A 13,053-nucleotide genomic window follows, 5' to 3' on the forward strand; every position below is an offset into this window, starting at 1 on the left:
TTTCATTAATGGTTGGTCTTTCGCAGGATAAACCGAGCGGAGGGCGCAGCGACGTTCGAAATAGCGACGGGCAAGAAGACGTACTACCTGACGGCGGACTGTATAGCCACGATGGAGGACTGGATCCGGGTGCTACAGAACGTTCAGAGGCGAAACGCAACGAAGCTCTTGTTGAGCAGAGAAGACAATAAACCGACGATACAGGGCTGGCTCACGAAGGTCAAGAATGGCCACGCGAAAAAGTGCTGGTGCGTCCTCATCGGCAAAATGTTCCTTTACTTCAAGTGTCCTAATGACATGGTGAGCAACTTTCCGTTACATTTATACTGTATTAGTGCTGGCTTGAAACAAACTAACGTGAGTTTAAAAATCGCGCAGAATCCGATTGGTCAGATAAATATGCGAGACGCCCGCGTCGAAGAGGTGGAACACGTCTCGGACAGCGATAGCGAGGAGCGCGACTCGGAGTGTCCGCACGAGCAAACCATCGGTATTTTCCCTTCGCATCAGGGACCCACCTACCTTCTTATGCAGCACAAGCAAGACAAGGACAACTGGCTGTATCACCTGACGGTCGTGTCTGGTGGTGGACCCAGTGCAGGTACGCAGTACGAACAGCTCGTCCAGAGGCTGATGGAAACCGACGGCGATCCTAACTGCGTGCTATGGAGGCATCCGTTGCTTCTGCACTCGAAGGAGAATATCACTAGTCCTCTGACGAGTCTAACATCCGAGACTCTTCAGAGCGAAGCCGTCAAGTTGTTCAAGGTACGAAAGGCTCGACTGCAGCTCCAGATTGTACAATTAATCGAGACAATTTCATTAGGCAGTTGCGGAAAGAATAAAGTAAACTTTAACGCTCTATACTAACGCAAACTGTTATTCGTCGATTTAGGCAGTACAGCTGTTCATGTCGGTGGCGGTCGAACAGGCCGGTATCGACTATCACGTCGTGCTCGCGCAAAATGCACTGCAGCAATGTCTGGACCAACCGGAGCTGCAATCGGAATTCATTTGCGCGCTGGTAAAACAGACGAGTCGTCACACGCAGCATCGTTTGGGCGTACAGGTAAAAAAGGCCGCCAGACTTGTGTCGCTGGGTACTGCGCGCGTTGTAAGTCCTGCTTATTGTTTAACAAAAGAAACAACACTTGTTCACCCATTGCACAGTTTCCATATGAAATGTTGATTTGAACGAATCGTTGATTCTAAGAAATTTTTCTCTACATTCAAAACGTGTAACTTTTCTAGATACATTGGCATACGAACAGAGCAGAAATAGTTAATTTTAGCCCACATGTAATAATACAAATATTTGCTTTTTTTCAAAGAGTTCTAGTATCTTGCATAAAATGAGTTAAAATCAATAATCTGCATCGGTTAGGAACTGTGCATTGGATAGACTTGGTCAAGTATGAAAGCTAATACTACTCCTGAAAGTCGGAAAAATACATATATAATTCTTTGAAATTTCTTCTGGCCACGACGGAAATGTCACGTAATGAAAAATTGAGTTTTTGATTAACAAGCAACAGCTCAAAATCATGATTCTTTCAAGAATTTTCAAAGAAATGATTTGTTGGTGTCTGCTGTAGATTTGTGTGGTATCTATGTCCACTAATCACAATTAACAAAGAGTAATTAGTGTAGCATTATGTTAACGAGACGAAATTATACTTGACAAAGTATTAACAATAATTTTAGTTATAAACCACTGATCACATTTCACTTTCATTTGCCGCTTTAAATGTGCTGCCGCTGATACTCACATTCACATTAATGCATGGTTTTTTGACGTTTTGACATTTAGATATACATCAATTAAAATTGTCTTAACACGATCTATACTATACTATACATCTACTTTTTACTAGAGAATGGAGTCGATAATCTTTATTTTCCATCGAACTGAAATAGCCGTGTATAATATCATATATTAATGAAATTACTTTGACGTTTCAATTTACTAAAGGAAGATAAAATCGCAATATAACGCTCGACTCTATCCTCGACTTCGCTTAAGAATAAATCAATCATATCATACATTCTAATATCACTCAACGCCCTATATACGCCCGATCACGCGAGCCGAACGTACTTTGATCTCAATCCACTTTATATACGCATCATATCACTCTATTGTATTAACCCTGTAGCCATCAGATCAAACATGAAATCGCTCGCGCTGAATAAAACATTAAAAATCGAAGTACGTTCAGCGGCACGCACACTTGCAGAATGGTATGTTGGTGTACATGAATAAAAAGAATCACACACAATAATTACATTCTTTTTATATACTCTCGATTTTTTGTTTTGTTCTCTTTTTGGTTTTATATATACACTTCCTTTTAATATTATACATTATTTATTATACTGCATATAGTTTCTTCTCTCTTCAGTTTTTTTGATTATATTATAGCTCACTCTCCAAGATAGCAGCTAATTTTGATTTTCCTTTATTCTTTTCTTATTATACTATTGTTACTATACTCACTATGTTCTGAATGCCGCTTAGAGACTTGAATATTTTAGTGGCAGAGTTAAGTTTAATTGATATATTTCTAGCACTGAGAGCTCGAAACCTTCCGTGTAGTCTAAGCATCTGTTACGTAATGTTATTTGGATGCTAATATATTGCGCTTCGTTACAATGATTCATGAAGGTTTCAAATAGAGCAGTACGTAATTTATTTTATTTTGAAAACGATAGAGCTTTTAATTGAGTCATACGCTTATATAAGTCCATCCGCCAGTGTTTTCTCTCTCTCTCTCTCTTATCTCTCTCTAATTCTTTCTCTCTTTTAATCGTATAATAGTCATAGGTGCTAATCATTCCCATTCGGTGATATGTACTTTCGGTTACGAGCTCGGTTATGAGTTTTATTTCCATTTGTGACAATTAACCAGATCGAGACTTTGCAGTGGTCCCCTTCAATATTCACATTTCGCTTTTACTAACTGAAGGAGAAAAGTTTGGCAACGTTATATTTTACGCTCATCATCCTTTGTTGGTGCACTGAGTACTATAGTTACATCTAAAATCTAATTTACAAAAAAATTAGTATATTCGAGAATTCAACTTATTTTAGATAAAATAGCATTGAATTGATTTAAAAAGTAATGCATAGCTCTTTTATCGACGTTTATATTTTATCTTCGTTTATTGTTAGTTCCAATTACATCTTCGAACCTTACGACAGTGTAAAATAGAAGCGTCGATGAATTGAACACGTCAAAATAATAAGACAACAATTATCCGATGATTTTGTAAAAATTTCACCGTGGAATCTCAACAACTAAACTTTTCAATTCTCTTAAGTAAAAGTCCCCTTTAAGTTTCGAACTATATTTAAATCCTTCGTCGAATACTTGATAAATAAAATCTCAAAGAGGATCAAATCAAGAATCTCGCGAGTGATATAATTCACGTTGCAAACAAATAAATGAGAGAGACCGCGATGAAAAATGAAAACCAACAAATGAGTAATTTGGGGGTCAAAGTAAGTACGCCAGCATACCATGAAATTGCAGCAACTCCTGCTGTGCGCGACGCAGTCGCTCTTCACCTGCGATACGCAGGGCCCCGGGACAAGCGGGGCCGGCGATAACGCGGACGCTCAGTCGACCGCATCGACATCTCACAGTCCTCCGCTCGCACAGGGACACTCGTCATCGAATCTGCTCGACTGCAAGACCAATCCGGCACAGTACGTTCTCGTCCAAGGATGGCAGCTGCTCGCTCTGGCCGTCTCGCTCTTCTTGCCCAGAAACAACCGGCTGCTGTGGTATCTCAAGCTTCATCTGCAGAGGAATGCCGATACGAAGTTAGTATATCCTTTGATATTATGTTCGAAATAAATTATTTTATGGATGAATTTCCAAATTTCACTTTATACTTTATACAACCTACTCCTTCCAGAACGGAATGCGGCAAGTACGCGGCCTACTGCGAGCGAGCGTTGGAGCGAACCCTTCAAAACGGTTGTCGCGAGGTGAAGCCCTCTCGCATGGAAGTCCTCTCGATTCTCCTGAAGAACCCCTATCATCATTCTCTGCCTCACGCGATACCGGTACATTTCCTCAACGGCACGTATCAGGTCGTGAGTTTCGACGGCAGCACCACCATCGAGGAGTTCCTCACCACCCTCAACCAAGAGATCGGCTGCAGGGATGTGCATCACTCGGGATTCACTCTGTTTAGCGACGACCCTATCGAGAAGGATCTCGAGCACTTTATCGATCTCCAGGCTAAGGTATGCAGATTCAACCTGAAACATTCTTTTTTTTTTTTAAATTTTTGGTAGAATTTTGGTAAAACACGGATTTTATTTCCACTTTTCAGCTATGTGATATAATATCTAAATGGGAAACGGCACTGCGAGAGAAGGGCTCGGGCAAGTTCGAGAACACGAGGGTCATACAATTGACCTACAAGTCCCGCTGCTACTGGAGACACGCTGCAAAGATGGAGACCGACCGCGAGAGGCTGCTACTTTGCTACCAAGTCAATCAGCAAGTTGTGCAGGGCAAGTTTCCGCTCAATCGCGATTTGGCATTTGAACTTGCGGCTCTTATGGCCCAGGTAAACCATCTTTTATTCCCTGACTCGTATTTCAAAAAACGTATGGGTCAGCAGTGTGTGAATCTATTACTTTTGCAGATCGACTATGGAGAGTACAACACCGAGAAAGCTCGTGGTAGCGGACCAGGCAACAACCCCCATCACTTAGTATTACAAGCTTTAGATAAATTTTATCCAGTCAGATATCGCTCAAATATTACTGCCGAACAATTAAGGTATGAATTACTTACTCGTGTCAACATTCGGGAAAAGATAAAATCTTTGCACTGATTGAACCTACGACTTACAGGGAGTTGCAAGAAAAACTGCAAGAGAAGTGGATCTCTTTGAAGGGTCGCAGTGTTTTGGACTGCGTGAGAATTTACCTAACTTGCACCAGGAAATGGCCGTTCTTTGGCGCAACACTATATCAGGCTAAGGTATCTACAAATAATACTTCTACTTGAGCACTGTTTTATGTGGAAAACATTTATTTAACGATTGATTGAAAACTCTCCTACAGCTTAAGCAATCCGATCCAGCGACGGTGTGGATCGCTGTTTCGGAAGACAGCGTTACGTTGCTCGAGCTGCAAACTATGTCAGTAATGTGCCGCTACAATTACGCAAACATCGTCACGTTCGGAGGCTGCTTGGACGATTTTATGCTCGTCGCGTGTCCAGATGAAGGGGCTGCTGAGCAGAAGCTTTTATTCGCTTTGAGCAAACCTAAAGTCAGTAAAGTAGATTAAATGCATAATATCCAAGTTATTCGTAGAACGGGAGTTTAACTAGCTTACATTTCTGTTACAGATATTAGAAATTACGTTATTGATAGCGGACTACATGAATGCCTTGGGCCATACTTTACCAGGAACGCCACAGATGAATACGTTAACGCGAAATGGCTCGCATCGATCCATAAAGTCGACATTGCGAACTACAACTGGTACATATTAATTCAGTCAATAAATAACGAATCCATTTGTTAGGCCATTGATCGTATTCATCCATTCATCGCATTGATCGATATCTTTAGTGTTTTCATCGTCATGAGTGTTAATCTTTTCCGGCATGATTTTGAACAATTTAAATGAACACTGCTTAATTTGAGGTTTCTTTATTTTGTTCAAGGTTAACTGTGTATTCCAAGAGTTCAGAATTAGACGTCAAAATTCAAACTCGAAACGGCTATTCTAATCTGGAAGTATAAGGGCAGGGCAAAATTTTATTTTTCTTGAAAGTGCAAAATAAATGGGTGCCGGAAAGGGTTAGCAGGGATAATTTTTTAACGTTGGTAAAAATTGCCATCCAGTAAGGGCATTTGTTTTAAAAGATTTTCATATTCATAGGTTCAAGCTGTCTTCCTACGCAACCCGATATCCTCAAGTCCACGCCCGATCACCAGCGGCCATGAGACAGCAGCTTAAACCGTTCGGAAGAATCCGATTTGTTTTATACGTGCAAACAGTCCGGCTCTATTAGGGCTATGCGTTACTCAAAGGTACTAAAGCATACATCGTAGGCGTTATGTTATAACACGCATACTTTGTAAATAATTGAAAGAATAATTAACGGCGTAATTGCTCAAACAACGCAAAAATGCGTGACCGTACACATACACTATGGGATCGCGTGTCGTGCAAACACAAAATATCTAATAAGCGCAGCGTAAAAACTACTGAAGGAAAATGAAGATTCACTGCCTAATTTAGAAGAATTTTGTGACACGGGTTCGACGCAAGTTCGGATCGAAGACTAAAAAAGGAAGGAAGAGAGATAATAGCCAAGCTATAATGTGCTCTGACGATGTTTTTGCTACACTTCATTTATACTCCTCGATGAGTAGATGTCGAGGAGAGTCATTGTAAATAGTAGTGTTTAGTCTGCTGGATGTTTAGGAATCTATTAGATAATGCGAAAAACGAGAGACTTATGATTGATCGAACGTAAAAACTGAGAAAGGCTAAAGCACTTTTACAATTTTTAAAAAACCACGTTTCGACCATAGCAAGATATGAGCATAGCGCGAATTTTTTAGAAACGAATTTTTGAGCCTTGAAATAAAAAACTGTGAATTAATAATATAAAAATTCTAGACTAGGTAGCTAGAAATTGGTTTTTTAAATGTGGCAAGGTAGTTTTGGGTTTTCTAAGTCAGTATCGACAGTTCTTGCCAAAAACATTTGGATAAATATTCTTCTCAAATTTTGTATATGTATAATTGATATCCACTTATACGTGCCATTTATTTATTAATAAGTAAAATAACGTGTGCGCAAAATCAGAATTTATGTTGTCATTAGAAATATTTTTATGTTAAAATTCAGTAGTACTTTTTAGGAAATCTACAAAAATGAATCGATGCTAGCAAAATATCATAACGACGTACATTACATAATGGATGACCGCACATACTATAAGTGTATATAAAATTATAGAGAAACAAGGTTCATGTTATATCATATAAAGTTTTTCACAACTATTTATGGTTTACATACAATAAAGCAAATGTTTATCCCTTATAAAGAGCCCTTGCAAGTACTTGAAACTGAGATAAAATCCTGCTTAAAGTAGGAGCCTGCTAATTATCAAAATTGTAGCAGGATTTTTTTCGAACATACGATTTCGTCTGAAAACTGTCACACTCGTTTCTCGACTGATTTTAGTTTTTTAGAATATATTATATATGTGAAAATGTATTGCCATAATTGCAGGGTGCCTAAAATCTGAATAATGAACGTTATAAGAAAGAAGCTAATATCTTTGTAAGATTGCAACTTGATGTGCAACGATCGCATCTATTAACTTCGACGAAAAGTTTTGTTATCCCGGTAATAGCTAGTCTTTTTGAATCGCTTAATGTATTTTTACGAATATTGAAGCGCAATTAATTTTATTGTAAAATAGGCGTCCAAATAGTCATAAAGGATTCGATTTTATTTTATATATGATCAAAATCACTTTGAAGAGGTTTATTCCTTTGACGTAGAATATATGTTTGTTACACATTATGTATAGTTTTCGTAAAAACTCGTCGGATTAAATGTTATACAAAGATTTACGAGAGGTCTATTCTCCATATTCGAATGGCGATTTTTAAATTCTTGTTGTATTGAAATCATGTAGAGTAATACAACATGAAAATTTTAGTTTAATAATTACGTGTCGTTGGAATGATATTAAAAATGAATTTACTAAAAACAATCCTAACTACATTTTATAGATTTTTTGCATTTAGTACAATTATTTTAAGTAATTTATACAGACATGTAACGGCGTTAATTTTTTACACTTATCACACAAAGTTTATATGTGGTTTACACATTTACTCTATGCTGTTGTGCGAACAATGTGCGTTTAGTAATTTTAGCAATAGGAAGTAAGTGATAGCGTCCTCTGGTAAAAATGAATAACAAAAATGCATGATGCGTATTTGAATTATTCATATTGGCCGAATGCGATTCATTCAACAATCACTTATGTCAAATCTCATAACACTACAAACACGCACACATGTTTTTTTTGACACTAAAGAATGAGAAATCTCGTGAGGTCGGTGTCGATTTGTTATAGTGGTTTTGTACACGAGTGCTTGATATGCCCTGAGTAACTAGTAAAAGTCTTCCTTTATCGAATAACCGCAATTAAGATATTGTATGTATAGCAAAACGTAAATAAAAACATTGGGCTGTAGTGCAATATGTACAAGACTTCTATGACATGATTATAAAGAAAGATAAGAAAAGAAAATGAAGGACTACAAGTTTTTCACTCTTGCTTTTAAATAAATAACAAAATATCTGTACATTTTCTGTTTGTAGAATTTTTTTTTTTTTTTTTTTTTTTTTTTTTTTTTTTTGGAAGCAAAACCTGAATTGGCAAACTTAACTATATTCAAAATTAAAAATATAACAAGTAAATTAAAAAAAATTTTTAAACTTGGGATTACTAGCATATTTATTTCTAGTTTAGAATGAGACAAAAAACTGTTGTAGTGTCAGGTCGAAAGGGGGCAGCAGTACAAAAATGGAGTTGGTGAAATTTAGGGAAAAAATACGACACTTTGTCCTTAGTTTTTTATATAAGGAAGAAATAGAGAAAGAGGAAGGCCATTAAGTCGGTGCCTGGCACCTTTATACACGGTATATTGCGATACACGGATATAAGGATGAAAAATTTACTCATTTTGTATATAATTAATATTGTATGTAAGCGAAATATATATATATATACGTCGAAATCGCAGCGCAGGCGATAAAAAATTAATATGAAATTGCCTATCATGGCATGCACTATACGTTATATACATCTTTATTTATTATTTATTTGCAACGTAAATCAACGCTAGAGGCGTAAACAATGTACGGCAGAAATTATGATACATTGTACCATTGTACAAATAGTAAATATATTATGCTCGAATGTGTATAAGACAGACTCGTGTTTTTCTCTTTTTTAAATCCTTATACCTCTATCTTGTCCTTACTATCGTTTAATACAGTCCATGGAAATATGACCCTTGTTTATTAGAGACGTCTTCACATTCTAAACTTTGAAGGTGGCCTTATCTTGGTGAAAGTAAAAAATAATTTAAACAATAGATGATGCATTCATTTATTTTTCTCCAAATCTCTTAACAGTTTTATGCATTGACACGATTCATTGCCTCATAATCGAGTTCTTTTTTATCTACACGTAATAAAAATATATAATAGAATTTGGTATAATCACGTTTTTAGCAATGGCTCAATATGAAAGAGAATTTCCCACTTCTAACTTGTTGTTTGGAGCATCATGTAATATGAAAATGCTGTATTAATGACCTAAAAAGAGGAATCGGAGTATATAATAGACACAAGCTATAGACATGATTTTACTGCATCGAAGATGTTGGGTAATTACCGTTGTTAGTCGTTTATGACCAATTGGAAAAAATCCATATGCCGTAAAATAAAACGGATTTTGAGATCTTATAATGAGCATTTGAAGATATACTCTAAATTTGCAATTCTTCTCTGTCCACTTGCAATTATAAATTGAATTCGCTACGAAGCTGGTCTATTGAAGTAATAGTGACGCGATAAATTCAAAGTTATAGCTTTAGCTTTAAGTTATAGTTTTTACTTTAGCTTATAGCTTAAATCGTGTTGTTAGATACCTGTTCAGTTAACTTCTCAGCAAAAGTACAATAAAAAACAATCTGAAGGAATGTATTCATAAAAAGAAAAGCATGAAGCGCTGCTTCTGCATAGTTCCCTTCAGAAATCGTCTAAAATTTATACATGGAAAAATAACTCATTCATTTTCTACTTATCAATTGTCCTGTAAAAAAAGCTTTTGTACCTTGCTCAATTCGAAAACATTCATGCAAATGTTCATCCCTGAGAGAACAACTGTTGTTAATATTACCGGACTAAACACGCTCTCAATCAGTTCGCAAATGCTAATGAAAATTGTATAAAATTTTAAAAAAGTTTTAATTTACAGCAGCGAGTTGAAAATATCCAGTTTCAAGATTCTCTTAGAATCTATCTAGATCCAGCTAGACATTTTCAACGAAAAAGCAACGCTCAGTTATACCTTAACAGCTTGCGATGTCTCTTAACGATGATAATAAAATTTTCGTTCAAACGGTCTTCTGCGCTCTCGCGATTGATCAGTGTTTCTATATCATACTGCAATATCTAAAATTCAGATTTGAATACGTAAACAATCGATTCCCATGACTATGCATTGTTACATCCTTTAAATTCATCGTTGACAATACCTCTAATTGCAGAGATATGTGAGTTGTTAGCTGCGCGAATAAGGTATCGCAGCAAACCCAATACAGTCCTGATGCGAGAAGCAAATACTCTTCTTCTAACAGTACGGAGGAATACGTTAGTACATCTTGGATTGGAAATGGATATTCAATTATGAAAACTCTCTGGGAGTAGTCATATGTGTGGTTTGCTGAATTACGAGCATGAAGATATTGGAAAAATAAATTCCTAAAATATTAGTATTTTAAAAGAGCTTATATTTCCTTATTTCAAATAATAGTTCTAATGCCTAGATCATGGTTTGAGAATGAAGCTGCAATTATTCTTGTGGGTTGAATGATCATGTGAGCTTAGAAATATATATATACTAATTATAATCTTGTGTAAGCGTATGAACAGACATACGATGTGTTTATAACATTATCGTGAAATATTTCAAATCAGGTTACTACAATCGAAAGTGTAAAAGGAACATTCAATAGAATGAAATTCCAATAGAAAAACAGCACGTACTCACTGAAGTGGTGGCAAACCGAAGCCAAATACGGCGCATAGAGTAACGACGACGAAAACCTTGCAGAACAGAAGTGTTTTTGCAGCATCGCTTAGAATATTGCGGTGAAATTCATCGTTCAGAGGATTTTGCTTCCAAATCAAGGCTATTTCTCGCAGTATTTCTCCCAACTTTGCGATAGCCGTTGCCAGTTGATAGCCCTATACTTACAGATTGTCTTTTTGCATGTCTTCATTGGAAATCTCCACGAAAGATATAAATCGATGAAATACATTTTACGATTACCTTGCTTATGCACAGCATGTTGGAAAACAGATGACTGCTGACTTGCGTCGCCAAAAACATCCTGTTGTGAGTCATTGAGTCTGTGATGAGAGAGATTTGTAATATCGCAGCGAATATCCCCAATCCATTCGTCATGAAAATCGGCATTTTTTCTAAAATCCTTCTTTCCTGGATGACGTCATCGTTCTCTAGCGATACGTCCAAGCCGATGCAAGACAGCATCTTCAAATTCAATCCCAGATACTTTTCAATGTCTTTATTTGGCGACGATTTTTCACCTGTTAAAAAATAAACTTGCAAGGCATTGAACAGTAGTTCACCACATGATCACAATACAATACGCTACGACATCGTGCTCACCCACGATCTTCATGCTGCGATACTTAGATCAGCACTACCTGGGGGCTTTCGTCGAAGCCTCGGATCTCCGAAGATCCCGTGCATACTTTATCGCCTAGAACGCATATCGCCTCGCCCCACTCTTTTCGTACTTGTGCGCGCTTCATCTTGTTCATATCTTATTGAAGCCCACTCAAGCGTCGTTGTGTCCGACCACCTGAAATGAATGATTAAGCAAGTGCAGCGAACGAGACATGGACGGGCGATGATGTTTCTTTGAAGCTGAATAATACGATCCGATATGCTTACGAGGCGGATAGATCGTGAGCAGCGGAAGAATGTCTTCGAAGTTCTTTTTCTTTCTTATCGAGGATCGAAGCAGTGATAACGAGTGACTGATTTTATGCGGTATTTATATTGGAACAAGGTATTCGAAGTCCCGATTTCAAACATATTGAAACATGCTGTAAAAATCAGGGCAATTTCAGTAACTTAACTTAGCGCCATAGAAATAAAATACATTTATTTAGTACTAAATTTTTCAAAAGTACTGATGCCCATGACATTTGCTCGCGATAATAAAACGACTACAAAAATACGACAAAAATATAAAGTTATGTTTTGTCAGTTTACAAATCCTGCAGAACATCGAGTATCGCATTAATCTTACAGCTGTAAACATACATGCGTATAGAAATTTGTTAATTAAAATTCTTTTGCATCTTCGACCAGATAACTGACTTGTTCCTCGACAGTGGCAACAGCCCATCCAAGAGCCAGTCAGGCCACCACTACTTAACGTTATGTTTTTTATCAAGTTTTTTCAATTAGTATACATGATGCACACTGATAAAACTTCTCTAAAAAAAAACCACACAAGAGAAACGATAAAAAGAGCTTACCATATCCAATATTTGCTTCGTTATAAACAGACGCGCCTTTAAAGTCCAACCTGTCGTAGGACTACGTCATACCTCCTGACTCGCTGAGCTCGACGTCCCTCGAGTCATAATAACATGCCAAGCCTCCTGATCTGCGTCTTGGAGGAGAGCCCTAAGAGGCTCGAGAACACAGGGCATCTGACCAAGCTCATCCCGGAGAAATGCGCGTTGTGCTACTGGAACAACCAGAACGACATCCATCGAAAGCCCCGCACGCCAGATCCTGCTCGACAAAGTTTGCAGGTATACGTCATCCGTGGATATTTTTTTTAAAGATTTGTAAGTAATATAAAACGATATTTTTATTCATTTGGGTTAAGCAGTACCGTGCCAGAAACCGATGGCGATCTCAACTGCCTACTGCCTATGCCACAGAGGCACCAGTTGTTGCTGCACTCGAAGAAGAACATCACCAATCCTCTGAGACTCCTTAGAGTGAAGTCGTTTAAGTGATCGTAGTACTAGGTATACATTGAATTAAGATAATTTAATCAGACAGTTTGAGGAAAAGCCTATTGCTTCACCAAACACAATTTGTTAATAGTTGAACAAATCGTTAGTGGTATGATTGTTCAAACTGATGGAAGAATAGCCAAGCTATAATAAGCTTTCATGATGTTTTCGATTACACCTCGTTTATACTC

General features: G+C 37.4%; 2 protein-coding genes across 13 annotated transcripts in view; one reads left to right on the forward strand and one right to left on the reverse strand.

Moving 5' to 3' along the window:
- The window catches only part of LOC100123626 (uncharacterized protein CG43867), a 110,139-nt gene extending 101,137 nt beyond the window's left edge, over positions 1-9,002 (forward strand). For 8 of the 12 annotated variants that reach the window (XM_031921085.2, XM_031921086.2, XM_031921092.2 and 5 more), the window contains 11 exons: positions 27-300; positions 379-768; positions 896-1,114; positions 3,534-3,826; positions 3,922-4,255; positions 4,345-4,584; positions 4,663-4,799; positions 4,874-5,003; positions 5,087-5,296; positions 5,376-5,511; positions 5,915-9,002. In XM_031921085.2, coding sequence (XP_031776945.1) covers positions 27-300; positions 379-768; positions 896-1,114; positions 3,534-3,826; positions 3,922-4,255; positions 4,345-4,584; positions 4,663-4,799; positions 4,874-5,003; positions 5,087-5,296; positions 5,376-5,511; positions 5,915-5,979 — 2,428 coding nt within the window. In that variant the 3' untranslated portion in view covers positions 5,980-9,002. Of the gene's footprint in view, positions 1-26; positions 301-378; positions 769-895; positions 1,115-3,533; positions 3,827-3,921; positions 4,256-4,344; positions 4,585-4,662; positions 4,800-4,873; positions 5,004-5,086; positions 5,297-5,375; positions 5,512-5,696; positions 5,833-5,914 lie in introns of all 12 variants that reach the window. The other 4 variants (XR_004226365.2, XM_031921087.2, XM_031921089.2 and 1 more) reach the window with 4 other exon arrangements.
- Positions 9,003-9,337: 335 nt separating this feature from the next.
- Or285 (odorant receptor 285) lies at positions 9,338-11,502 on the reverse strand. The gene is made up of 9 exons (NM_001190689.1): positions 11,490-11,502; positions 11,130-11,407; positions 10,848-11,044; positions 10,333-10,558; positions 10,146-10,249; positions 9,909-10,008; positions 9,724-9,834; positions 9,468-9,623; positions 9,338-9,388 (listed from the first exon to the last, which is right to left on the reverse strand). The coding sequence occupies exons 1-9, from the start codon at positions 11,500-11,502 to the stop codon at positions 9,338-9,340; spliced, it is 1,236 nt and encodes a 411-aa protein (NP_001177618.1).
- Positions 11,503-13,053: the final 1,551 nt, after the last annotated feature.

This window comes from Nasonia vitripennis, chromosome 1 (genome assembly GCF_009193385.2).
Source record: "Nasonia vitripennis strain AsymCx chromosome 1, Nvit_psr_1.1, whole genome shotgun sequence".
NCBI lineage: Eukaryota > Metazoa > Arthropoda > Insecta > Hymenoptera > Pteromalidae > Nasonia > Nasonia vitripennis.